The sequence below is a fragment of the Podarcis pityusensis genome, assembly GCF_964106645.2.
Source record: "Podarcis pityusensis genome assembly, chromosome: 2".
Classification (NCBI taxonomy): Eukaryota; Metazoa; Chordata; class Lepidosauria; order Squamata; family Lacertidae; genus Podarcis; species Podarcis pityusensis.
Window position 1 is genome coordinate 13,518,061 of NC_138029.1, and position 27,502 is coordinate 13,545,562.

General features: G+C 46.8%; 1 protein-coding gene across 1 annotated transcript; it reads right to left on the bottom strand.

Moving 5' to 3' along the window:
* Window positions 1-1,285: 1,285 nt before the first annotated feature.
* SOAT2 (sterol O-acyltransferase 2) lies at window positions 1,286-22,022 on the bottom strand. Its single transcript, XM_080994681.1, has 15 exons — window positions 21,850-22,022; window positions 20,113-20,171; window positions 18,278-18,405; window positions 15,910-15,969; window positions 14,734-14,841; window positions 13,798-14,080; window positions 12,055-12,130; window positions 11,057-11,138; window positions 10,374-10,419; window positions 9,838-9,967; window positions 8,787-8,884; window positions 6,986-7,084; window positions 4,726-4,861; window positions 2,812-2,957; window positions 1,286-1,659 (listed from the first exon to the last, which is right to left on the bottom strand). The coding sequence occupies exons 1-15, from the start codon at window positions 21,944-21,946 to the stop codon at window positions 1,609-1,611; spliced, it is 1,599 nt and encodes a 532-aa protein (XP_080850807.1). The 5' UTR covers window positions 21,947-22,022; the 3' UTR covers window positions 1,286-1,608.
* Window positions 22,023-27,502: the final 5,480 nt, after the last annotated feature.

Here is a 27,502-nt window from a genome sequence, read left to right on the forward strand (position 1 = left end):
AAGGAGCCAGTTGGTGTTAGTCTCATTTCCATCTTAACAGCGTTATGGTCGGAGCAAATTTTTGGGCAGATTTCCACCTTTCTTGTCTTTGGTGCCATTCCTCTAGTTATCCAAATTTGGTCAATTCTTGTCCAAGTCATTTTGGCTTCAGAAAAGAAGGTTCCCTCTTTAGCCAAGGGGTTTCTAATTCTCCAAATGTCCACTAAATCCAAGTTGTCTGTCATATCAAAAAAGGTTTTCGGTAGTCTACCATCCTTGGTGACTACCTGTCTTTGTGCCTTGTCCATATAAGTAGATACCACTCCATTCATATCTCCCAGGCGAGGAGTGACTTCAGACTGGACTCGCAAGGGGTGCCAACTTGAATAAAATATTGGGGGTGGAGGGCAGGTCAGCCCCAGCCCACATAATCACAAAACACACACATACCACTTGAATGACAGTTCAAGTAATGTTACATCAGATCCAAAGTGTGTTCAGCAGCAGCCCTCTCTAAGCCTGGCGGAGGGAAAGGGAAAGGTAAAGGGACCCCTGACCATTAGGTCCAGTCGTGGCCGACTCTGGGGTTGCGGCGCTCATCTCGCTTTATTGGTCGAGGGAGCCGGCGTACAGCTTCCGGGTCATCTGGCCAGCATGACTAAACCACTTCTGGTGAACAAGAGCAGTGCACGGAAACGCCGTTTACCTTCCCGCTGGAGCGGTACCTATTTATCTACTTGCACTTTGACGTGCTTTCGAACTGCTAGGTGGGCAGGAGCAGGGACCGAGCAATGGGAACTCACCCCATCACAGGGATTCAAACTGCCAACCTTCTGATCGGCAAGTCCTAGGCTCTATGGTTTAACCCACAGCGCCACCCATGTCCCTTGCCAAGGGAAAACCAGCCTTTAAAATAGTGTTCTACACTGGATTGCCAGGTAAGGTAGCTGAGCTGAACAGGAAGGACCTCTTTTTGAACTTACACCAGCCTCGGATCAGCCAGTTTCAGCTTAGTCAACTGAGCCCCAAGCAGCTGTGGCAGCCCATTCCAGGCCACATTTCCCAGAAAACAGCTGATAGCCAGAGCACGGGTTCTTTTAAAAAATGACTACACAATCATGTAATTTTAGCAGGATGTCTGGAAATGCTGTATATCTTTAGCTGCAAAGGCATAACCTTTTTGGTTATATATTTTGCTGTATATCTTTAGCTGCAAAAGCATAACCGAAACAAAAAAACAAAAGGTAGCAATTCACATAATATATGAATGATGCAGAACTCCACATTTCTGAGAGCAGAATCCAAATTACTTGTGTGCACAGAATTTTATTTTTTAAAGTAGAAAACAGCCATGAATAAACTGAGTAAGCAAACTTTGAAGTATTACGTAGATGCTGGAATCAAGCAACAACAGTGGACAGGTAAATCACCTTCTTGCTATGCTGGGGAAAGGATTAGTCAGTCAGTGCTGGGAACTTGAATTTGAGTCAGCAGCAAGTATGGACAACCTAACCCTCCTCTGAAGATGTTGGGCTTCGACTCCTCTAATGGTCAGAGTGTGAGTCCAGGAAGATCTGTTTGGAGCAAAGGGATGGGGAAGGTGGGTTCTCAAAGGTAGTTGGCATTGACCTAGGAGCGGCAGGACCACGAACGTGGAGTCACTATCCCCCAGAAGGTCCTCTGAAAGGCAGAAAACAACAACAAACATCACTAAGGGCCAGAATCAGAAAAGGAAAGGACTTCGACAAGACAAAAAGGTATACACAAAGCCATGCCTTTCACTGGTGGTTAGATCTAGGTCAATATGCTGGCAATTTATGCTAGTGCACGGAGTCACACTTTATAAGCCCATTTCATTCTATTATGAGCATTATGGCATAATATAATGAAATGGGCTCTAGCCCAGGAACACTTACGTACATCGTAATAAATTTGGCAGGGAGTTTCCAGGCAGGGTTTTAGTACTGAAAGCAGGTCATTGAGCTGTCTCAAGGTTTGACCACCTGTGAAATAGCCTATATTGTCTACTTTGACTCAAAGGGTTTCCCCAGGGTCTCGGGTAGAGAAGGTTTAGTTGGAACAGAACGGGGGGGGGGGGGGAGTTACAGTATTTCTCCTGGAAAGAGTACAGCGGTACCTCGGGTTACAGACGCTTCAGGTTACAGACGCTTCAGGTTACAGACTCCGCTAACCCAGAAATAGTACCTCGGGTTAAGAACTTTGCTTCAGGATGAGAACAGAAATCACATGGTGGCAGCGTGCCGGCAGCGGGAGGCCCCATTAGCTAAAGTGGTGCTTCAGGTTAAGAACAGTTTCAGGTTAAGAACGGACCTCTGGAACGAATTAAGTTCTTAACCTGTACCACTGTAAATCCAAATTGACTGGGTGTGAATGCAGGCCAGCATTTTTATGGCAACATTGTGTGGACACCGCAAAAAAAGATGCATGCAGGAGGAGCACCAATCCCACAAGAAACACCTGCCTGCAAGCACACATATTATTCAAGATGCTACAAGATTCTATGTGGATTTTGCCATTTACTGATGTGCTTGGAAACCATGTTATTGATAATATGGCAGAACAGCACAGGATTGTGGAGCCTTTATGTTTGCTAATCGGTACTAATCAGGGTTGGGGACTTTTGATCCCTGATAGCAGGGCTGGCCCTGCTGTGAGGCACCTGCCTCAGGCAGCAGATGGGGAGGTACAGGAAGTGCACAGAACTGGGAGTTCTTCAGGCAGCAAAATGCCTTTGGCTATGCCTTCTGCAAGTTGCCACATGGGAGGAACTGAGGGCTTGTTCTACACCCACAAGCCAGTCTGCATACTCACCTCTTTGAGTGGGCAGTGGATTTGGGCATACCACTCTTGGCAGTAGAGGCAGACCTGGATTCCTTGGCCCACATACAGGAATGTCCACATGATGACGTTCCAAACGGGGCTTGTTCTCTTATCATTGAGGATGAAGTTAAAGATCACTGCGAAGAAGACCCGGAGAAAAGGTTAGTTGGCACAGTCTAGACCACACTGGACCAAAGGTATTTCTCACTTGCCAGTTTCTGGGAACCTCTGCGACAGAGCAACGCCCTGGTCCATAGTGACATAGGAATGTGAACCAGATTTTTGGTCCATTTAGCTCCATACTACCAACACTGATTGGCAGCAGCTCTCCAGGGCTTCAGATGGGGCATTCCCTGGAGATGCTGGGAACTGAAACTGGGACTTTTTGCAGGCATAGGAGATGCTCCAAACCACTGAACTATGGCCCTTATCCCACCCTTCATTCCTAGAACTTGGAGGAATATCAGTTCCCACTTCATGCAGAGCTGAAACTAATTTGGGAACATATCATATTATTCTAACTTGCAGGCATTCAGATGTGTCATTATATAACAAGCTCTGATGTTGAGTTATGGCAGCTTTGCAACCCAAATGGCTCCTGAGAAGCACGAGGGAGGTATCAGCAGGCTCAGGGGAAGGCCAAAGTTTGAAGAAGCAGGAAAAAATATTTTCGGGGGGGGGAGCTTTGGGGTTACCCCCCCCCCACGCTAAACACCAGCCCAATGAGGATAGCACTGAGCATGCTCAGTGGCTGCAAACATTGTGTGTCTTGTAGGTGGATTTGAAAAACCTGGGAAGGAAGGGGAATGGAATGGAGTGTCCTGGAAAAAGTGCATGGCATCACTGACTGCGACTCTGAACAGGAGCACTCCAGGTTGCACTATCCTTAGTTCAATAGTGAACTTGAATGCTTGAGCGCATTGTCACATTTGGAAGTGAAACGGGGCCACCCAAAATGTATGGCCATGGTTTCAAAATACAAACTTCTGCATACAGTGGTACCTCGGGTTATATACGCTTCAGGTTACATACGCTTCAGGTTACAGACTCCGCTAACCCAGAAATATGGGACGCAGGTGGCGCTGTGGGTTAAACCACAGAGCCTAGGACCTGCCGATCAGAAGGCCGGCGGTTCGAATCCCCGCGACGGGGTGAGCTCCCGTTGCTGGGTCCCTGCTCCTGCCAACCTAGCAGTTCGAAAGCACGTCAAAGTGTAAGTAGATAAATAGGTACCACTCCAGCGGGAAGGTAAACGGCGTTTCTGTGCGCTGCTCTGGTTCGCCAGAAGTGGCTTAGTCATGCTGGCCACATGACCCGGAAGCTGTACGCCGGCTCCCTTGGCCAATAAAGCGAGATGAGCGCCGCAACCCAAGAGTTGTCCGCGACCAGACCTAATGGTCAGGGGTCCCTTTACCTTTACCTTAACCCAGAAATAGTGCTTCAGGTTAAGAACTTTGCTTCAGGATGGGAACAGAAATCATGCACAGCAGCAGCAGGCCCCATTAGCTAAAGTGGTGCTTCAGGTTAAGAACAGTTTCTGGTTAAGTACGGACCTCCGGAACGAATTAAGTACTTAACCCGAGGTACCACTGTACACTGGAGGTCCAATGAGTAAGTGAAAATGAAAAGTAATGTTTTTTAACCATCTGAAACTGCCTGGAGGGGTACCTGGAGTGTGAGCAGGGGGTGGGAGGGCGAAATAACAGCCTATGGGATGAATCCTGGAGGGGAAGACTGGTGCATGTAATGTGTGCATGAGGTTAAAAAGCTCCCTTGCACCATACGGGGCCGTTTAAGAACGTAAGAAAACAATGTCTTTTCTCTTTCGTACTGCAAGAGTTTGACGGTGCTCAAGTCTGGGGTGGTGTGGTTTCTGCTCAGATGGATTTCTGAGGCAGTACTGACCTCCAAAGAAGGCAAAGAGGGTGAACATGACAGGGTAGAAGAAGCCAAAGCACACGGTGAAGACGTATTCGTGGACGACTGCTGAGACGATGAAGGCAAACAGCATTGCCGCAACCCGGGCCCTTCCTCTGAGGAGCTGGAAGGAGCAAAGTGCACAGGTCAGTTGCAGGTTTTGTACATGAAACAGCCCATGTTGTGCTCACTCTCTAGTGAAAAGTGAAGAACGGAAACAGCTTGCCAGGTGGGGTGGAGCCGCGACACTTAACTTCCTGACGGGTGTGCTGTTGTTGCTTACTGGGAGAGGAGTGAGGCAGCAGGGAAGTTGTCGTGGTGCAAATGCATCAGCAGGAATGGCAGATTGGCGTTTGCACCGCCTCGCCCCTCCACTTCTCCCTCCTGGTAAGCAACGGAGACGCACCTGGTGGGAAGCTAGCATGCCACGTCTGCCCCTTTTGGCAAACTGCTCCAGGTGAGGAAAGACACAGAGCAGTTACAGCAAGTACTTCACCCTTACTTACACTTTGGAAGTACCGTATTTTTTGCTCTATAAGACTCACTTTTTCCTTCCTAAAAAGTAAGGGGAAATGTGTGTGCATCTTATGGAGCAAGTGCAGGCTGCGCAGCTATCCCAGGAGCCAGAACAGCAAGAGGGATTGCTGCTTTCGCTGTGCAGCGATCCCTCTTGCTGTTCTGGCTTCTGAGATTCAGAATATTTTTTTTCTTGTTTTCCTCCTCCAAAAACTAGGTGCATCTTGTGGTCTGGTGCATCTTATAGAGCGAAAAATACTGTACTTCCCTCCCAGAAGTTATTTTATGGGGGCAAGGAGTAGCATCCACTAACTTGCAAAACCCCCGTCCACAAAGGTGCATCTGGAACCTTCATTTTGTAGTTTTCTTTGTATGCAAAAGATCCTGGTCTTGGGCATGTGCGGTAAAAAAAGACGTATCAGGCAAACACCCTCCCAATTGTCCTTTGGGCACCTGTTTCTTGTTTCATAATTTTTTATTAAAGTTTTCACAATACGATAAAATTATATCTAGAACAAATGAATTCAGAAAGAAAGAAAGAAAGGACAAAAGAGAGGAAGGCAAAGGAAGAAAAAAATATTCTAATTGTTATGTACTGAGTTGAATAGGATCCAATTTGCAGCAGTCTGATTGGTCCTAGAACAATAGGATTCAGAATGCAGCAATCTGATTGGTCCTAGAACAATAGGATTCAGAATGCAACAGTCTGATTTGTCCTAGAACAATAGGATCCAGAATGCAGCAGTCTGATTGGTCCGCAGGAGCCACCCAATCCAGCTCCAGGTGGAAGTGAATCCGCAACCTGATTGGCCTACAGGAGAATCCCGGAATTAGCCAATCACGTCGGGCCCATTGTGTAAATAATGTATATAAAGCAGACATTTCGGGGGAACTTCCATTCCTCCTCACTACTATGAGCTGAATAAAGAGAATGAAATCCACTCTCGACTCCGAGTATATTTCACTAATTATAGCCTAATCTTCAATCCACATTCAAATAAGTGAGTGTTTCTAGCTCCCACTTGGGAAGTTTTCCCTTTCCTCAGTTTCACACCCTGAAAACACCCCCTGGTTCATTGGGCACCTGTTGAAGACACCCCCCCCCAAACAAACCTTTTTCTTTTTTTTTAAGCGGAGAGTGACCTTGCAGGTGACACTTGTGCAGTAATATGGAGGAAGCATCACAGAATAACTAATAATGTGAACCAATGTGTGGACGGTCCACTATAAATCCACCACGAATGCACTCTTACTGCACCCACGGCATGTTGCCGGGGGCGGGGGGAGCAGCCTGGCAGAGGGGTTGTTAAGTTGTGGGTGAACATATCAGATGACACAGCGATTCTTCAGACAGCTCTTGTTTATTCACAGGCCAGAACAGAACTGAACTGAAGGGTTCAGCCAACCTGCTCATATAGAGCTCAACTACAAAACAACAGTAACAACTTTCTGTAACTATCCAATCCCTGAACGTCACTTTCAATTCCTTATTTGCATATGCGGACCTGAGTGAAAACTATCTACAGTATCCCCCTGCTGGCCCAGGGTGAGAACTTCAGTACATAACAGGGGACCTTTAGGGAGATCCTGGAGAATGAAGCCTGTATAGTTTGGGGCAGTAAAGAAAGCCCTGGGGTGGAAGAGGGGCAAAGAAACAGCGGATTGAGCTCCCAAGCCCAAAGGAAGCGAACAGTGCAACACACTTGTTTCCTCCCCCAAAAGCCTTACCTACCCACACAAGTTCTTGATAGATGTAGTAGTAGAGCCAGTCATGTACAACCACATTCCACGTCCGGTAATATGTAGAGAATGATGTGGAATTCCACCAGTCCTAGGACAGAAAGAGGGAGGTGCAGTCTTGAATCTGGATAGCTATGTGTGCCACACTGTGCATCATCGCCCACCGAAAGATTTTGGGCCACACATGTTCAGGCAGCCTGCAGGACAGAAGGTGCTCCCTGGCCAGTGTGCCCAGTTCCTTTGACAAATGCTTATCTTTGCCTGCTCTATCAGAGTTGATTCTGTGCCGCGGTCAGCCATAAGACCTAAGTTGGATACTGGCACAGAATGTGACTGTACATGAAATAGTAATAGAAAAAAGAGTTTACCTGAGCATGTACAGCAGGCCTAGGAAATCTTTGCCCTTCCAGATGTTGTTGAACTACAACTCCCATCACCATCCCGCCGTTGGCTATGCTTGCCAGGTGTTATGTACTGAGTTAAATAGGATCCAAAATGCAGCAGTCTGATTGGTCCTAGAACAATAGGATTCAGAATGGAGCAGTCTGATTGGTCCTAGAACAATGCAGCAGTCTGATTGGTCCGCAGGAGCCACCCAATCCAGCTCCAGGTGGAAATGAATTCACAACCTGATTGGCCTACAGGAGAATCCCAGAATTAGCCAATCCCGTGCAGCCCATTGTGTAAATAATGTATATAAAGCAGATATTTTGGGGGAACATTCATTCCTCCTCACCACAATGAGCTGAATAAAGAGCATGAAATCCACTCTCAACTCTGAGTATATTTCACCAGGGTTGATGGGAGTTGTAGTTCAGCAACACCTAGAGGAACAAAGGTTCCCTGTGCCTGCTGCACAGAATGCAGTTTGCCACTGTCTAGCAGCCACAGCCTGTCTCCACATTTTGGGGGGGCTACAGGCAAGGGCTTCTGTGGCTGCTGGTCACTTCTTTGTGTCCCCCTACCCATTCTATGCTGCAGTGCCTCAGCAGCAACTCCCTGTACAGATGCCCTCTTGCAAAACCATATCCTGGCATTTCTGCTCCAGACTGCCTCTCCTCACATTTCTCTGCTAGCACCACTGCCACTGATGGCAGTCTTTGATGCCATGAGAATCCAACTCTTGCCCTCAACAAAACGGCTGTTTGGAATGGATTATTCAAAACTGTTTTGCAGCACGAATGCTAGTTGTGCTGTGTCAGTTGATAAGTAGTTCAGGTATAATTGGCAGCTCGATTTTTCAGAAGCTAAACAAGCCTGTTCAGTGTGATGTCGCTACTAGTGACTGAGCGCATGACTTTGCCGTGCGCTGCTCTGGTTCACCAGAAGCAGCTTAGTCATGCTGGCCACATGACCCGGAAGCTGTCTGCGGACAAACACCGGCTCCCTCAGCCAGTAAAGCGAGATGAGCGCCGCGACCCCAGAGTCGTCCGCGACTGGACCTAATGGTCAGGGGTACCTTTACCTTTACCTTGCCTTTAATTTCAACGCCTTAGGCAGTCTCTGCCTCTGCACTTTGGCTTTTTGTTTGCTTGTAACCAGGGCTTTTTTCCCCAGCCGGAACTCAGTTCCCGTATGTCTCAGGCGGATGCCATTGCCATTATAAGAGAACAAGGAAGGAGTTCGTGGTGAGTTCCGGCCCCTCTTTTTCTGGAAAAACAGCACTGCTTGTAACTATGAAGGCAAAATTTGAAAGCTGACATTCCCAGGAAGCCAAATGACCCACCATGTGTGTCTGATGGGATGGAATATAAGCAGTCCAACCTCCTTCCTGCCCTTCCCCTGCCAATCACCTTGTAGAACATCCGGTCAGCAAAGCGCAGCATCTCAGCAAAGGCATTCAGCCAGCAGTGCAGGAAAGCAAAAAATGCCAAAAGCAGCAGAAAGGTCCCTGTGAGGAGAGACATATGGAGGAGGAAATGAGTGTACAGATGGGGGTGGGGGGACAAGAATCATGCAAGGGATGTGTAAGATTGCAGTACAATCACTACATGTTTAGGCTGCATTGGATCAGTTTTGACCACAACGGAGTATATGAAGCACTTGCAATTTTAATCTTTGCCTCTTCAGTAGGGGCATGACCTACCATTATTAGAGACAGTGTTGTGTAGCGGTTATAGTGATGAACTAGGGTTCAAATGCCCACTAAGCCATGAAGCTCACTGGGTGACCTTGGGCCGGCCATAGCTTCTCAGCCTAACCTACCTCACAGGGTTGTTGTGGGGATTAAATAAGAAGAGGGAGGACCATATGGGCCCCTTTGAGCTCCTTGGAATCTAAAAGCATGAATAATAAATAATAAATCCATACAGCGAAGGAGAAGAGGAACTCAGCATAGTGCTATGGCAATTGTTCCACCAGCACAAGCATTTCAGCTTGCAAGCTAGAACAATCCATTCAATCTTCACCCTGTGTGCAGTTCTGGGGGTTCTCCTGACCAGCGGTTCTGGCTTGCCCCCATGGCTGTGGGTGCCTGGGGCGGTGCGCTTTCACCGGGGCAGGGCATGTGTGTGTGACATCATCATGCCCCCCTGGCGTGCTGATGTTACTGACACACATAAACCTCTGACTACTGGAAGTTAGGAACAAACAGGAGAAGGACATTACTGGTCACTCTCGGAATGTGACAATGGAGAAGGGAGAAGGCTGAGGCAATGTGGGTGGTTAATGAGAGGGATTAAGAGGCGTCAGCGCGGGGGGGGGGGGATAATGAAGACGATCCCACAGGTCACCAGGTTTCCCACCCAACAGCAACTCAAGATGATTTCACTGCTTCCCACCATTTTATTTTCTGGCGGACCTCCATCCCCCATGCAAACCAGAGCTGCTGCTCTGCTCACCTACCTGGTAACGTTGCGTTGAAGATGGAGAGCACCAGGGTTTTGGTGCTGAAGGGCTGCTTGCTCATGTTGTTGAAGACAGGGATGCAGAGGCGCTCCAGGATGAAGTACCCGTAAAACAAGCACCCAAGAACCTGCAGAACAGAAAGGGGAAAGTTCCGTCCCACTGCAGTGGGTGTGTCTTAGGCTCAGAGCTGGTGTCAACATCTCCTTCAGGACTTGCTCTAAGTGGCTGGATCTCCTTGCCATTTTAATTTCCCACAATGCTCCCAACATAGCACTGCCCTGAGGCATTGTGGGACATTAAATTGGCAGCCTTCAGCCATCCAGCTTGGAGTGTTGCTGCTGCCTGTGCCACCACTGCTAGGTAAGCCCATGTGGGGCCACCCACGAAAGGGACCTGTACCCAGGATTCCTGAAACTTGGAACCATTCATCTTAGGTTCATGGGGCTTTTCCCGTGACCCTAAGAACCCTCTTCATCCACAGAGAGGCCAGATGTAATGACCAGCCAATGGAATTATTGTTTTGCGTCTCTCACCTTAGCAAAGTTATTGATGACGTACCTCCAGCGCACATAAGGTGTCCTACAAGGAAAAGAGAAGGCACTGTGTGGAGGTTTCCTCCTTACAGGAGTACCGTTCCCTCTCTTTGGGAAGAATGATGGATATACTACTCCCCAAGACAGGTGTGGGAAACACCATGGAATCTGAGGTGGGAGTGGTGTCATCACTGAGTGACCATAGCCTTCTAGCATGAAGCTCTCCTCCTGATCGGATGGAATTAAAATTTAAAAGCCCTAATAAAGACCACACCAGAAAACCTATACTAGAATGGATTGCATTAGGATTTCTGGTACTTTAAAGGGAAGTCTAACAAGAGCAGATACTGGACTTACAGCGATATGAGATCACACCCCTATAACAGCCAAGGAACAACTACATTTTAATAACCTCGAAGCACCAATTTGCTGCTTAAACTCAGCACTTCTTAAGGACTCGCTAACAACAGAAAGAACAGAAAAAAGATACGAAGGAATTCTTTGAAAACTGTAACCAGCAACAGCACACTCCTGCTTTACTTTGGGATACTTTAAAAGCATCATGGATTCTGAAGCTCTGCCAGTTTTCCTCCCTTTCTGACCCAGGGTGTCCTTGTACCGGAATTAGAGACCCTGGAAGCCTTTAAAGAGTAAAATAGGAGGATGGAGAGAAGAGGACTCGCCTTGGGTAGCTCTCTCTGTAGATCAAAGTGGGGCAGAAGAGGAAATACAGGTATGTTGAGAATTCAGGTGGGCGTCCTTTTCCTGGAAAGGAAAAAGAGAGAGAAGCAGCTGAGGACACTGTGAAGCAAAGAGGTGTGGGGTTGTATTGTACAATGAGAAAAGGGATAACTTAGTAGAACTTGCTCTGGCATGGTACACTAAGCACAGATCCTTCCATTTTCTGCAATGCCATTTTAGCATAAAATACCCAGGGCTTTGAGGGAAGCAGGTGGCGCTGTGGGTCAAACCACAGAGCCTAGGACTTGCCGATCAGAAGGTTGGCGGTTCGAATCCCTGCGACGGGGTGAGCTCCCGTTGCTCGGTCCCTGCTCCTGCCAACCTAGCAGTTCGAAAGCACGTCAAAGTGCAAGTAGATAAATAGGTACCGCTCCGGAGGGAAGGTAAACAGCGCTTCCGTGCGCTGCTCTGGTTCGCCAGAAGCGGCTTAGTCATGCTGGCCACATGACCCGGAAGCTGTATGCCGGCTCCCTTGGCCAATAAAGTGAGATGAGCACCGCAACCCCAGAGTCGGTCACGACTGGACCTAATGGTCAGGGGTCCCGTTACCTTTACTTACCCAGGGCTTTGTGTATATTGTGAAGGATGTAACTGTAGAATCATTGAACTGAGTGCAAAAAGCAAAGTTTCTAGCTCTCATGATCACAAAGATATGCTTTGAAGTGTGAGGTCAATGCCAATTAGTCATAGAAATTGCTGAATAAGATAGCCTATGCAGTGATCGGGGTGGGTGGATAGGAGAGATTATGCACTCAGTGGTGGAAACAGAGAGCTCTTGTTTAGCTTTACACTGAGCAGGGATTTCGTTTGCTTTGCAGTAGCAGGCAGAGGGAGGTATTTGTAGTAACACCCTCTGGCATTTGACTCTTCTAGTCCTGAAGTCCCACCACTCTTGATGGAAGGGCTGGCATAGATGCCACCACCCCGCAATCAAACTCACCATCCTGGGACACAGCGCAGAGGATAGGAGGCACAGATTCTCGCAGGAACGCATGGCTCTTCATGAGGAACCGGATCTAAGCAGGTGGGGGAAGCAAGCACTGAAACAGGGGGAACAATTGAGTAGGTGCTGGGTGGGTGGCTGCCTTGAATGGGGGACTGTGGCAGGACCCAGAATGGCACCCTTCTCTTGCTGCCCCGGTAGCTTGCCAGAGGAGGGAACGGCAGGTCTGCTTTTTCCTGCACCACTACCGAGATAGCCAGAGAGTGGCACTACAGCTTACCAACTTACTGCCCCATGACCCAGAGGGCCAATAAAGTTGTGCTGATGCTACAAAACTCCTTGCCGTGGTCTGGATCTTCATTCTGAGCAGCTTATTGGACCGGCACAGACTGGGCTGCCCTTGGATGACTGGCCCCCAGTCACCACTTGGCTATGTATCATCTTGACCACTTGCTAACTTTCCATCTCAATTGCCTGCTTTGCTTGCCTCCAGGCTGCTGACCACACCGCCTTCCCACAACATAGGAAGCTGCCCCTTATGCAGAGTCAGACCGCTTGCCCATCTAGCTCTCAGAACTGTCCACGCTGACTGAGGTCCCGCCCAGAATTGAACTTGAGGCCAACTGTAAAATATCAGGTTGCTTAGAAAGGCTTTTAATAAATAAGAAATGTGCCGTTGCGGTTATGTGTTACTGATAATGGTGATAGCAGCAAAAAAGAAATTGCTGCCACTCAAAATCAGCTGCCTGAGGCGATTACCTCTGTCTAATTGGAGGGCCGGCCCCAGCAGATGCGTATGCCTTTAAACCAAGAGTGAGATTGTTCCATGGCCAGATGTCAGATGTGTGGCACACCTCCAGCCCATATATAGAAATATACATCTGTACCACTGCAGGTGTTTATATTCTTCACTGCCTGTTCACATGCCTGGAACCTCTGCTTTGGGCATGTGGATGTACCATTTCAACCCCAATGACACTGTTTGGTTTTCCCTTAAGCAATGGAGGCTGATATACTAAGGTGAATGGGGCAGTGTCCTGCCAACCTCAGTCCACCTTTAGCCTGCCTCCATCTGCCTCCCTTCTTAATCTCCACCTCCATTGTTCTGCCCGGACCCTGAGGTCCAGCACCGAGGGCCTTCTGGTGGTTCCCTCATTGCGAGAAGCAAAGCTACAGGGAACCAGGCAGAGGGCCTTCTCGGTAGTGGCACCCGCCCTGTGGAACACCCTCCCATCAGATGTCAAAGAGAAAAATAACTACCTGACATTCAGAAGACATCTTAAGGGAAGTTTTTAATGTGTGACATATTAGTCTATTTTTGGTCTTTGTGGAAGCCGCCCAGAGTGGCTGGGGAAACCCAGCCAGATGGGTGGGGTACAAATAATAAATTATTGTTGTTATTATTATTACTTGCAACCAGTCCAGGAGGCGGCACAGCCAGTGGCAACTTTCTGCTCCTAAAACTCACTGCGCTTGGAGAATCCAGCCGGGAAGATAATGGGGATCAAAACTAGCTTTACTTGGCTCTGTTTGTCATTGGCTCTCTGGCTCCACTTACTGTTGGTCTCCTTGCCTTCAGACCTACCAGTACCAATGGGGGAAAAGCCACCACCGCCCTTAACCTCCCCCCTACAATGCCCCCCTCTCTCCTTTGAATTAGCCTGATGCGCCACCCGCTCCACCCACCAGACTGCTTGGGAGTTTATCTCCCTTCGTGATGGCGATGTCACAGTACTGCACCTGCTCCAGGATGACAATGAAACGAGAGGCAGGCCCCAGTTTGTAGCTGACTACAGTATGGATGGGATAGAAGCCCAGGGCAGCAGCGTGGCAGAGCAGCAGCGCCGCAACCACAGCCGCCGTGAAGAGTTTGGGGAACCGGACAGTCCTTAAGCAGCTAGTCCAGATCTGCAGGGCCTTGTAGGGGACCACTAGGGTGTAGAGGAACATGCAAAGCCAGGCAAAGAGCGCCACGTGCAGCTTTCCGAAAGCAAAGATGAAGAGCTCGAAGTCCAGGACAAGGCTGTGAAAGATGGAAAGGCAGCCACTGAGGACACAGCAACCAACATTGGGAGTCATTCAAGCGGGTAAGCGACAACAGGTTCCAATTAAAGAGGGGGGACTGTGAGTTGGGTCTCAAGCCAAGGGCATTGGAAATCACAGCACACAAACCTTTCCGTTGGACAGGGGTGGGGAACGTTTTCCAGCCTGAGGGCCGCCTTTCCCTTTTGGGCAACTTTTCAGGGGCCACCTGCCAGTAGCAGGCGAGTCAAAAGTGAGCAGAACAGCAAGCCCAGATGTTTACCTCTGTTCAGTGGGATAGTTTTTGCACACACATGCACACACCCGTCTCTGTCCTCCCTCCAGATGGATGGATGGCCATCTTTCATGGATGGTTTAGCTGAGATGGCTGCACTGCAGGGGGTTGGATGACCCTTGGTTATTCCCGGTGTGCATTGTCACAGTTCAAGGACAAATTCCAGCCAGGCAGAAACACCCAGAGAGGGCAAAAGGCAGGGCACGGCTCAGAAAGTGTGGGAAGAGCTCCATGGACCTGATACAGAGACCGGGAGGGTTGCATTTTGCTGCAAGTCCTCCTCCCTGCCCTCCACTGTTCTACCATGCAAGTCTCCCTATGTTGCCCCGCCTGTCCCCAGCCCCATTGCTGAACCATACCGTCCTTCATCAATGAAATCCACAACAACGGTGCTGACAGCGAAGACGCAGAGCATGGCCACAAACATGTGGTAGATGGTGCGGAAGTGCTCTACATCCAGCAGCTCACTGCAAAAGAAAAGGGGAACCGGTTTGCCAAAGCGTGAGCTCTAAGGCAGTGGTGGTGGTGGGTTAATGGAATGCATGCATATGCAGCTAGGGTCTGAAGTACTATGATAGGGATCCTACTTCTTTCCTAGCAGGTGCCTCTTGTTTTCAGAAAAAGGACTTTGCCCCAGAGGTATCTAACATGACCTGGGCATGAGGTGTTCTGCATTCAATGTGGGGAACCCATAGCTCTCCAGATGTTGCTCCCATCAGCCCCAGCCATGATGGCCAATAGTCAGGAGTGATGGGAGTTGCAGTTCATCAGTGTCATGGACTGGTTGGACACAGAGGAACGGTGTGGCAGGCACCAGCTGGGGACCCACCAAAGGAAGAAGGCTCAGAGGCTGTGCAGTTGTGGAGGGACAATGATGAGTGGTCAGAGGGAGAAGACTGGGAAGAGGTGGTGTCGGAATTTGAAGAGGTAACAGGACTTGGTGAGCTAAGTCTCTCTGTGGCGGAGAGAAATCCAGAATCGGAAGCCGAAGCCGACGATTGGGAGGAGGGAGGCTGTGAGGCAGAGGTGAATCAGGCCGGTGAAGAGTCATGGGTGTCACCCCTTCCTGTTGCAACAAGCTCCCCTCTTCTCCAACTCCCAGAACTAGAAGAGGGCTGAAGAGGGCGGAGCAGCAGCAGATTGCACACAGGCACAGTCTCTGATTGCTTGGGGAAAGCCCTGGCAGGGAGGGGACTTAGATAGCTGTGGGGAGGCAGGGACTGTCAGTCTCGGCAACTTGATGAGCTGCTGTGCTCATTTGGCCTGACACTCAGGTGCGTCTGTGAAGACTGTGCTTTTTGCTAATTAAGACTTCACTCCAACTTTGAACGGTGTGATCTACTGCCAGTTCACTCTTTGACTATCAGCATCTAGAAGGCCACACATTTGCCATGCCTGCTTTGCCTCATATTACTGAGTCACCAGTAGCTCATCCAAGGACTTACTGGGAAGTTACATATATGGCACAAGAGGGCCTCCCTCTTAGTAGTCCTCTTTTTATTTCAAGAGCAAGCAAGAAAGCAGGACATACTTACTCAAGCAACGACTGCCGTTCAACAAACACTTTCTGCTTCTCCTGCTGTAAGCTTTTCTCCCTGTAAGGTTCCAAGGCAGGGAATGGTTAGCATGATCTCTTAGACCTCAGTTGTTTCTGGGCAAAGAATTGGGAGCAGCAGAAAAAGAACATTACTTAATTGCTGCAGAGGGTGGCGCTGTGGAGGGACGTGGGTGGCGCTGTGGGTTAAACCACAGAGCCTAGGGCTTGCCGATCAGAAGGTTGCCGGTTTGAATCCCCGCAACGGGGTGAGCTCCCGTTGCTCGGTCCCTGCTCCTGCCAACCTAGCAGTTCGAAAGCACATCAAAGTGCAAGTAGATAAATAGGTACCCCTCTAGCGGGAAGGTAAACGGCGTTTCTGTGCGCTGCTCTGGTTCGCCAGAAGCGGCTTAGTCATGCTGGCCACATGACCCGGAAGCTGTATGCCGGCTCCCTCGGCCAATAAAGCGAGATGAGCGCCGCAACCCCACAGTCGGCCACGATTGGACCTAATGGTCAGGGGTCCCTTTACCTTTACCACCCCCATCCCCCTCTCCCTCATCTTATATGCATTAGCAACTGATGTTAAAATTGGGGTTTGGCTTTTGATGCCCAGCTCCCCATGGGACTCTGAGTCTCCTAAGTCCCTGATCAGTCAGAGAAGAATGGATGGAGGCAGGATCCAGTGGAAAACAAGGCAGATATTTATATTTCTGTTGCTACAGAGTCTCCTCCCTTCCTTCCAAGGAGGGAAAGACCCTGAACAAAAGTGTGCAGCAACCTTTAAAGACTTTGGACATTGCCAAACCCCCTTAGCCAAAGACCACCACCCGCAATCATCATACATACATCATAGGAGGCGGTCTACAGCAGACATCCTGTCTGCCAGGATACCTGATAATGTCTGCTGATTGTGTTACCTGGGCAGCCTGGCTATTATTTTGTAATGTACTTTAGTTTCTGAATCCAGGTCACAGGCTCACCCTATTCATACACAAGTACGCCCTTAAGACAGGATTTGTAAGCAAAAAGACAATGGGAAGGCTTTTCCCATTTGCCTCCCTTACTGCAGAGGAATATTTGAGGTCATTGGGGGAGTTAAACTAGCTTTAGGATTGCTCTCCCGCACATATGTGTGCGTTTATGAATATTTATTCTGTATTTGAGACCTTAGAATTCATATAACACAACCATCCAACTTGCCTGCCATAGACAAAGGCTGCATACACACTGCTGGCTCAAAAAGCAGCCAGGTCGTTCATGTTCTCAATTCGGATCGAAAGTGGTTTGAGGGAGAACACATCAAAAATGCAGTGTTTCATAAGAAATGGCATGACAGACAGAGGTCGTGGCTAATGTCATATATGTACACCGTTTCCCAAACCAGCAGTGGGAGTGCATATGGGAGAGTATACTACACAGTCAAATAAGCTGGACAGGTGGGCCTACTCTAGTTGCCATTTGGCCCTTCCTCTCCTTTTCAAACTGATCTTTATTAGAGTAGCTGTGTAACTTTAAGAATTTGTTGCTGGAATTTGCTAGTTTTCTTCTTTCTTCCCCATCCCCTTTTCCTTTTATGTTGTGCCTTACATATTATATGCCTGATGTCAGGAACATCATGATGCTGTTTTAAAACACTCAGTACACATTTTCAGTGCTTTAAAATGTTTAGGGAAGCTTTTAATGTTTGATGCATTACTGTATTTTAATATTGTGTTGGAAGCCGCCAGATGGGCGGGATATAAATATATTATTATTATTATTATTATTATTATTATTATTATTAATCTCTTAGGAGCAACTTGAAATCCTGGGGGTATCTTTCCATCCATTTAGTTTGCAGTTTACCAGTTCCTGAGATTAGATAATAGCATTTCATTATCTCATTCACCTTCACAACAACTTGGCTTCAGGCACCTTCCACTTCGTCACCTTTCAAGGAGTGGCATATGACCTTTTTTGTTTTGTTTTAGCTACTCATTTGAATGAAGGTTGAATTGTTTGTAGCCACTTTGTTTTCCCCTGACATTATTGTGGGTTTCAGCTGCTGAGTGTTTCCAGAGGACTTGCTGGGTGAGCATTCAACGCTGATTTGTTTTAAGGGAGATTAGATGATATTCTTAACCAGTGCATTTCCCCATTATCGCTAAAAAAAGTCTGATCTTTTCATGGAAGCGGGTTTGTAAAATGATACCTCCCAATCAACTGTGAGTGCAGAACCTGAATTTGCCAAATATGTGTTTGAATCTCGCCTGAAAATAGCGGAAGTCCGAAAGCGCCCCTGGCTTGCTTAGACTTTGCACCTGTTTTTGCTTGTTGTTGGGAAAGCAGAGGTCGAAGTGGAGCTGGCTGTTAAAAAGCCTGGTTACCGGTTTGCTTGCTTTGCTAAGCCGTGCCTCAAACGAGGGGGAAAGGAGTATGCTGCTTCTTCCAATGCTTTGTCCAGCAGCTTGCTGTGCTGAGTGTGGACCTGTTCCAGGAGCTCTGACTTCATCGCCTGCCAAGAAAACACCAGGAGATTAGCCATCTCCCTTGCCCACCCTCGCCCTGGAGCTTCCCAGAATGCACAGACGTAAAAGACAAGTTCTTCTCACGCCACCCTCCACTCTCCCCTTAATTGGGGTCCTACTACCTAGGAAAAGGGACGCAGGTGGCCCTGTGGTCTAAACCACTGAGTCTAGGACTTGCCGATTGGAAGGTCAGCGGTTCGAATCCCCGCAACGGGGTGAGTTCCCGTTGCTCAGTCCCAGCTCCTGCCAACCTAGCAGTTCGAAAGCACGCCAAAAAGTGCAAGTAGATAAATAGGTACTGCTCCGGCAGGAAGGTAAATGTGCTGCTCTGGTTTCAGTGTTCCGTTGCGCCAGAAGCGGCTCAGTCATGCTGGCCACATGACCTGGAAAAACTGTCTGTGGACAAACACTGGATCCCTTGGCCTGTAAAGCGAGATGAGCGCAGCAACCCCAGAGTCATCCGTGACTGGACTTAACTGTCAGGGGTCCTTTACCTTTTTACTACCTAGGAAAGACCCACCCTACAACCCCAGGGCTTTTTCCTCATCCCCTTCTCTGTTATCCTCTGGGAGTTTTTGCCTTCTTTCAGGTGGTGATAAGTCCTGCTTGACAGAGGATGGTCCTTTGTTTGAAGAAGTACTCTGTATGAAGTCCTGTCCAAACCTTGCTTAAGGATAAACAGCCGCAGGAAGGGAGAGCAAGGAGCAGGCCCCTGAATTTGCTTGTTAACAGTTAGCATCACCCAGACAGCAGAATGACCAAGTACGCAGGTCACCTGCTCACACTCTTGCTCACTGCTTTTAAATGCAATTAATTTAAATTTAAATTATGGACTTATGTTGAGGACTGGGTGATACCTGGTTTTCATCATTGCAATACAGTCGTACCTTGGTTGATGAACACCTTGTGACTCGAATGTTTTGGATCCTGAACGCCGCAAACCTGGAAGTGAGAGTTCCAGTTCACGAACGTTCTTTGGAACCCAAACGTCCAACGCGGCTTCCAATTGGCTACAGGAGCTTCCTGCAGCCAGTCGGAAGCTGCGCCTTGGTTTCCAAACGTTTTGGAAGTCAAACGGACTTCCGGAATGGATTCTGTTCGACTTCCAAGGTACGACTGTATATCACCAGCTAAAAATCATGATATACCGATATATCACGATGTCTGAAATAAGAATGGAGCTATGTAGAGGCATTGGCTGGCTTCACAGTATTCCCCACATTGTGATTTTTGCATAGTACTCCCACACCCACACCCCACACACCCCATTAATTGCAATATATTGCCAGGTCAAAAAATATGAAACCAATATTATGATATGGATGTAAACGATAACGCCAGCTCTTGGGAAAGCTTTGAGGGCCTGACCACCATTGAATTCCCACAAGTTAGTTACTGAATGACACTCTGGCTCTGAGCAACATCCTAATGGTTGGTTCATGGCCTTACAGCAGAGGTGAGAAACCTATGGCCCTCCAGATGTTACTGTGCTTCAGTTCCCATCAGCATCAGCCAGCATGGTCAACAGGTAAGGGAAGTTTGAGATTACAGTCTACTGGAGAGCCACAGGTTCCCCGTCCCTGGCCTTACCTGACTGACTGCTCTTCTCCCCATGCAAAAGGGCTAGGAGATTATCTGCCTCACCCAGGGCCCTTGTCATCCCAGGCAATGCTTCTGAAAGCAACTGTTGTTACCTCCATGTGTCTCTTCCACTGGATATGAGCAGTGATGATGTCCAGGTGTTTGGCATCCCCTAGATAATTAGAGATGGCAAGAGAAGATGCTCAGGATGGTTGTGGTCGGATGGACACTTGATAGCTCACTGCTGGAATCATAGTCAGGTACCTCCCTCCCACTGCAGGGTTTGCATGTGGCCAAAGTTAGATTGGTTACTGTAGTAGAATTCAGCAATAGTGCCAAGGAATGCTTGATAACACAGGTGGTAAAGTTGTAGGGTGGTGAGAATCAGACTATTTCTAATAGCTGGCAATTCCAATTTCTTTTCAGAGCTGTGAAAGGATTAATGGCTAACAGCAGGGTCCTATGAATGTCTATGCAGAAGTAGCCCCACTGAGTGCAATGGAACTTACTTCTAGGTAAGTGTGCATAGAACTGCAACATAATTTGTTTTTGTTTAACTTACTGAGAGAAGCAGCTGAACTTGTTTGTGGGGTGTTAACATACCCAGTTATCTGCTTGACATTTCCCCCATTTTCAGATAATGGAAGAGGGCAGCTTGCTTTGGTTAACACCTCTAACAAATGCCATGATTCAGCGTATAAAACCAGCAAGAAAAATGTGCTTGTCTCAAAAGACCACCAAAAAGGAAGAGCTAGGCTGCATTCATTAAATACATCATCTCATTTTATTACACGACTAAAATTCAGTGTTGAAAGTATGAAAAGTTGGAATAGTCAAAGATGTGCCTTTAACCTGTTAACAATTAAAATTGGTCTAGTAAAATTGGACCAAATATAGCCAAATATATCAAGTTGTAGCCGATGTAAGAAAAAGGCAAGAAACTATATGTTAATATGAAACTTTTAGTAACACTACCAATGATGGGAACTTAATATTTATTGACATGGTTATGGAAGGAAGACAACTCTGTTTGAAGTTCAGTGTAATATTAATAGTTGTGTTCCTAGTGGGAAATTAACAAAACTTTTTTTTTAAAATGGGGGGGGGGGGAGTTAGACGATCTTACACCAAGCATTTTCATGTCACTTTCCTTATTGTAAAAAGTCAAATTTGGGGGGTGGCTTGGGGAGGATCAGGTCTGTTGTTCAAGCGTGCCAAATCAACTGTTATTGCAGAACCAAAATTTGCCTGTCCCACCCCAAAATGGTAACTGACTGGAAGCACCCCCTGTTTCTGGACAATACCTAGCAAACTGTTCACCCATTTCCATAGCTCAGCCAGTCTGCCACTGCTGAACTCTCTATGCCTTCCTCCCAATGCCACCACTTCCTTAATGAACAGCAGGTGATAACAGACTATCATTGCTAACCAACCCATGTCACTCTCCAGGCCTGAGGGGACCTCTCAGCACTACCACTCTCCTGGGATGCTCTGCCTTCCTTCCACCGCAGTTTCTGAGTTTAAAAAAAGGGGGCACATGTAAAGTAAGGGAGGTTCCTTTGAGTCAGCGGCTGCAACAAAAGCCATCGGCTCAAAAGCCCATCCTTTAGCTTTTCCTATGGGTCCCCATGCAATCCCAGTCATTTTCAGCAAAGCTTTCTTAGCATTCCTTTGCAGCATCATGCCCCAGAACTTTCCCTGAAATGCTATTTTTCTAGAAAAAGAGGTGCTGGAACTCACCAAGAACACCTCCCTCTTTCTCTTAGAATGGCAATGGTGCCCACTTGAGAGGTGCCGGAACTGAGTTATTGTGACTTCCCCCTGGGGAAAACAAAAGCCCTGCTCCTCACCATTTGGTACTTGTTGTGGCGCTTCTTCTTCCTTTTGGGCCTTCTCCTGGGATCTCCTTCGCCTCAGGTTTTCGGTGCCCAACTCCCTAGGCTCCATGTTAGGACTGAATTTTGAGCCCCAATGGTTTGATTTCAATTCCGCAGTCCGGCCAGCTGGTCAGATGACTCACTGGCCGGAGGGGAGTAAAGTCCTCATCTGAAATTGCAAATCATTAGTGCGGTGATAAGATAAAGCCTTATCAGGCTTGAAGCACTTGGTGTCACACAGCCAGACCCCTGCACTCAGACCGAGAGTTGGTGGGTTCTTAAGAGAGACATGTTTCCGTGGCTTCTGATATCGAAGGTGCTCTTTCACCCACGCACCCCAAATTAAGTTAAAGATTTTTAAAATTAAATTAAGAGGCACATTTAGGGCAGGTCCACACCATACATTAAATGCACAGTCAACACACATTTAAAGCATGTTGATCTGCTGCCCTTATTCTTTGGAGCTGGGGGAAATTTTAGAATGTACACGTATGTGCAGTGGCGTAGCGTGGGTTGTCAGCACCCGGGGCAAGGCAAGTAATTTGCGCCCCCTAACCCGTGGATTTTAGCACTCGAGACTCTTCCACTAGATTAGCGTGCCCCCCCCAATGTTGCGCCTGGTGCGGCCGGCCCCCCCTGCACCCCCACGCTACGCCACTGCGTATGTGTATTGTTCATTTACAGCATTAATTATACCACCCCACCCCCTCTTTAGCTTAAAGGGCTCTCAGAGCAGCATACAAAATTGAGTTCTATGACAATCACTATCCTCGAGTTCACGATCGATGGCACATGAGGAAAAAGGAATGGGGAGGGAGGAGGGAAAAGCAAGCACAAGCAGAAATTCTTAAAGTTACAGCTGATGTGTCAGGGGCGGTTCTGGCCATTTTGCCCTTGCTAAAGAGCAGTCTTCACCATAAAGTCCTTCTGCAAATTACAGCAAAGTAGAAATGCAATATTAAAATCAGTTAGAAGCATCCTCAGTGTATGGGAGAAGCTATACAGTGGTACCTCGGGTTACATACGCTTCAGGTTACATACGCTTCAGGTTATACCCTCCGCTAACCCAGAAATAGTACCTCAGGTTAAGAACTTTGCTTCAGGATGAGAACAGAAATCGTGCTCTGGCAGCGTGCCGGCAGCGGGAGGCTCCATTAGCTAAAGTGGTGCTTCAGGTTAAGAACGGACCTCCGGAACGAATTAAGTACTTAACCCGAGGTACCACTGTACAATGATGAAGCTAAAAGGCAAAGCAGGAAGGTTTTGATTTGTTCTGAGTTCACAACCGGCCTAGCAAAATCAAGCTGCCTTCTGACCTTTTGACCACTAGGTGGCAATAAAACCACAATATAGTCAAAACATTATTTCTTTTGTGGATCAAGGATTTCTATATAGAAAGGTACCTTTTATACTTTGGGACACAGATTCATATGAACTGAGGGTTGCACAGAGCTGCATAAGCTTAGTTCTACTGGAAAAGTTTATTTTTTTCTTTATGAAGAGTGAGGTACAAATACGTATGTAAGTGTTTGGCTTGTGAGTCTCAACTCACTACTGAAATACTGGCGATAAAGGGTGACTGACTGCAGCAGAGGAGCTCATGTTTTCTGTACCAATCTACAGAGGAGGAGAATGTGTTGCTAAAGTCCAGAGCCTGGGCTCCAGAAAGCCAGCCCATACTTTTAGCTGTTCAGTTATGTTTAAATGTATTTCACTGTGGATAGACAACAACTGGTTTATGCAGTTATCTTAAGGGATGTATGACAGCAGGGATGGGGAGTCTGTGTCCCCTCCAGATTTGTTGGGCTATTGGCCATGGCATGTTGGCTGGGGGCTGATGCGAGTTGGAGTCCAACTACATCTGGAGGAGCAGAGGTTTCTTGCTGGTTGCACATGCTGATAGCGAAGACCGTTTTCTCTCTTTCCGCCATCCTGTCTTCCGCATTCTGCCCCTGCTATCTTCATCAAAGCACTCCCATTATAGATGTTGGGGGCGCGGGTGGCACTGTGGGTTAAACCACAGAACCTAGGACTTGCCGATCAGAAGGTCGGCGGTTTGAATCCCCGCCATGGGGTGAGCTCCCGTTGCTCGGTCCCAGCTCCTGCCAACCTAGCAGTTCGGAAGCACGTCAAAGTGCAAGTAGATAAATAGGTACCGCTCTGGCGGGAAGGTAAACGGCATTTCCGTGTGCTGCTCTGGTTCGCCAGAAGCGGCTTAGTCATGCTGGCCACATGACCCGAAAGCTGTATAGCCAATAAAGCGAGATGAGCGCCGCAACCCCAGAGTCGGTCATGACTGGACCTAATGGTCAGGGGTCCCTTTACCATTATTGATGTTAGCTGTTTTTATACAGGCAATGGTTGATGATCAGTTAAATAGATAAGAATTTGCTACCCTTTCATGACAACCCCAGAACAGCATCCTGACACTTGCTGCGTAATGGTAGGACTTTTTAAAACTACCCCATGGCTGTTTGCCATCGCACCTAAGCTGCATTCACAGCATAGATCTAAAGCACATTTAAAGCGCATGACTCTCCCCACAGGTCTCTTAAGTCCACAGAGTGAAGTTGTGCCTATTCCTCTGTGTCTTTTGCTGCTATTTCCTGGTTCTTTGTTTACGGAAGTCTGTGGATTCTTCTGTGTTAAAAGCTAGCTCATAGCTATAATAGTGCAGTTTGCGTTGGTATCCAAATATATAATGTTATGTCATGTTTTCAGTCAAACATTTTCCTGTCTTCGGTGGATGTGTGTGTGTCATTCTTTGAATATAACTTTGAAAAAATCCTCAGGCTTAGACATTGTTTTATAATAAACAGCACTGCTTGCGAATGGGGGAGGAAATTAATTATCAGAGTACAGTATGACTGGGGAGACCAAGATTCGAATCCCCACTAAACCATGAAGCTCACTGGATGACCAGGGGTCAATCTCTCTCTCTCTCTCTCTCTCTCTCTCTCTCTCTCTGCCTAACCTACCTCACAGGGTTGTTCTGTGCATGCAATGGGGATGGAGAACCATGTAGGCCATCTTGAGTTCTTTGGAGGAATGCTAGGATAGAAGTGGAATTAATAATAGCAATAATGCAAAATTCAGTCTTTGATACATGTACGTAAGTAGAATTCTCTGTGCTCTTGGAGGAAGAGGGGTTTTGTCTTTGTTCCTGCTTTTAAAAAGTTCATTCATTTCAATAAGTCTACTCTGGTTATGATTAACAATGCATGTCACTCTGGGTTGTATTCAGTGTAGGTCAAAGTAGAGCTTTGTGCAAGTGGATCAACATCTACTTGTGCAATGAGACTTCCCCCCTCTCCAACCCCCCCCCCCATCTGTCCTAGGTCAGCCCACAATGCTCCAGAGCAAATTTGGAGGGAGGAGAGCAGGGGGAAAGTCCATTGCACAAGCAAAAGTCCCTCACTTTGGCATTTACAGTGGTACCTTGGTTCTCAAACACCTTGGTACTCAAACAACTTGGAACCCAAACACTGCAAACCTAGAAGTAAGTGTTCCGGTTTGCGAACTTTTTTCGGAAGCCGAACATGCTCCGTTTTGAGTGTTACGCTACTGATTTGAGTGCCACACTTCCATTTTGAGTGTTACGCTGAGGTCTATCTGTTTTTGTTATTTATTTTGCATTTTTGTGGCTCTTTTTGTTTTGTTTTTGTGACTGTGTGGAACCCAGTTCAGCTACTGATTGATTGATTGATTGTGTGACTGCAGTACACTGTTTATTGCTTTCATTTTTATGGATCAATGGTCTCGTTAGATAGTAAAATTCATGTTAAATTGCTGTTTTAGGGGTTGTTTTTAAAAGTCTGGAATGGATTAATCCATTTTGCATTACTTTCTATGGGAAAGCGCGCCTTGGTTTTGGACCGCTTTGGTTTTGGAATGGACTTCCGGAACGGATTAAGTTTGAGAACCAAGGTACCACTGTATTTAGTCGAATACTGCCCCCTAGTATTTTATTTTATCAGAGGGTTTTATAAATAATAGTTTCAGAAAGTTGACCAACTATGCATTGTCACTCCAAAGGTGTTACAAAACTAATGAAAAGTCTGACATAAATTGTGTCGTATCAAATGTTTTTGTTTTCTGCACCCATATTTTGATGCATACTCGTGATCATGATTTTTCCAAAAGAAAATAAACATGGTGTAGCGATGACCATTCTAAAATGAAATAGTGTTTATTACTCTGGTGAATTTTTACACTTTATTTCCTTGTGTGAACAGTTCTTGTAATTCCATGTCCCATATATTTTTCAACTGCAGAAACACTGGGAACTATTGATTCTTTCTGTATCCATGCAGTAAATGTCCTAGGAGCCATCAGTAGTTCTAAAAGTAATTTATAGTGATTTTCTTATAGTCCCACTCAGAATAGCCTCTGGGTGGTATATCATTAAGTTATAGAGTAGATTCATTGAAATCCATGGACTTAACTCCATTTATTTCAGTACAGTAGATCTACTTTAAGTGTAACTGGCTATCACCCTCTTCTTCAAATGTAATATGTAAGTAGTAGTTGTAGTAATTACATTTAATATATCATGCCAGAAGAATGAAAGTTTAGGGTAATCCAACCTTATGTCTAGTCCCATATAAGCATGCCAGTAGTTAAGATCAACAACTGAGGTGTTCCTGCCCTTACAGGATATCAGATGGGCAGGATCAAATGCTGAGGCCTTTTCAGTGGTGGCACCAAGACTGTGGAATCCCCTTCTCTTGCCACTGAGAATTTTTAACATCCATTTAAGCGTTTTGACAGTCATTGAAAAGACATCTTACTTCAGCAAGCCTCTGGCTCTTGAGTTTTTCTCACTTATTGTTCCTGGCTTTTAAATTTGTTGGTTCCAATTTGATTTCAGGCTGGTGCTGACTTAAACTGTTCATTTTTTTATGATGATTGTTACTTCTCTTTTAACTTTTTACTGTTTTTAATTCTGTTAAGCGGCGTAATTAAAAAACACACAACACACAAATCAGATAAAATTGAAGTGTAAATACGTACTTTTAAAACTACATTTTCCCCACTGGGAGCCTTAGCCTTGATGAGTAATTCTTTTCTGTTGCCAAGGGGCAGTGCTCCATCTGGCAATTAGCTTAAAACATGTGTCTCTTGTACTAACACAAGTTGAAAACAGCAGCCATTTTCTCAAAACAAAATTCTAACACTTATCATCTAATTTAACACTTCATTTCTTCTCTCACTGAGAAAAGTTATCCATCTCTTTTTGCCTTAATTCCCATTAAGATCATGTATATTCTAGATATATTTCCCTTCAATTGATACTTTTCCAAAAGTTGGTGGTGATTCAAATGTCATTGAGGAGCTCAAACCATTGTTTCAGAGTTTAAATAAGAGAAGATGCCAAAGATCATTTATAGTGGTGGGGATGAATAGTCGTAATCCCCCAACCAGCAATGTCATCTTGAAATCTGTCTTTGTGTCTAATCAATTTTACCTCATAAAGCACATTCCCACCCCCCAAAGAATCATGGGAACTGTAGTTTCCCCCCTCACACAGCTACAGTTCCCAGCATGTTAACCAACAGCAGTTCCCACAATTTTGGGTGGGAAAATGTACCTTATAAAGTGTGTCAGAGAGAACGAGGCCTAATTA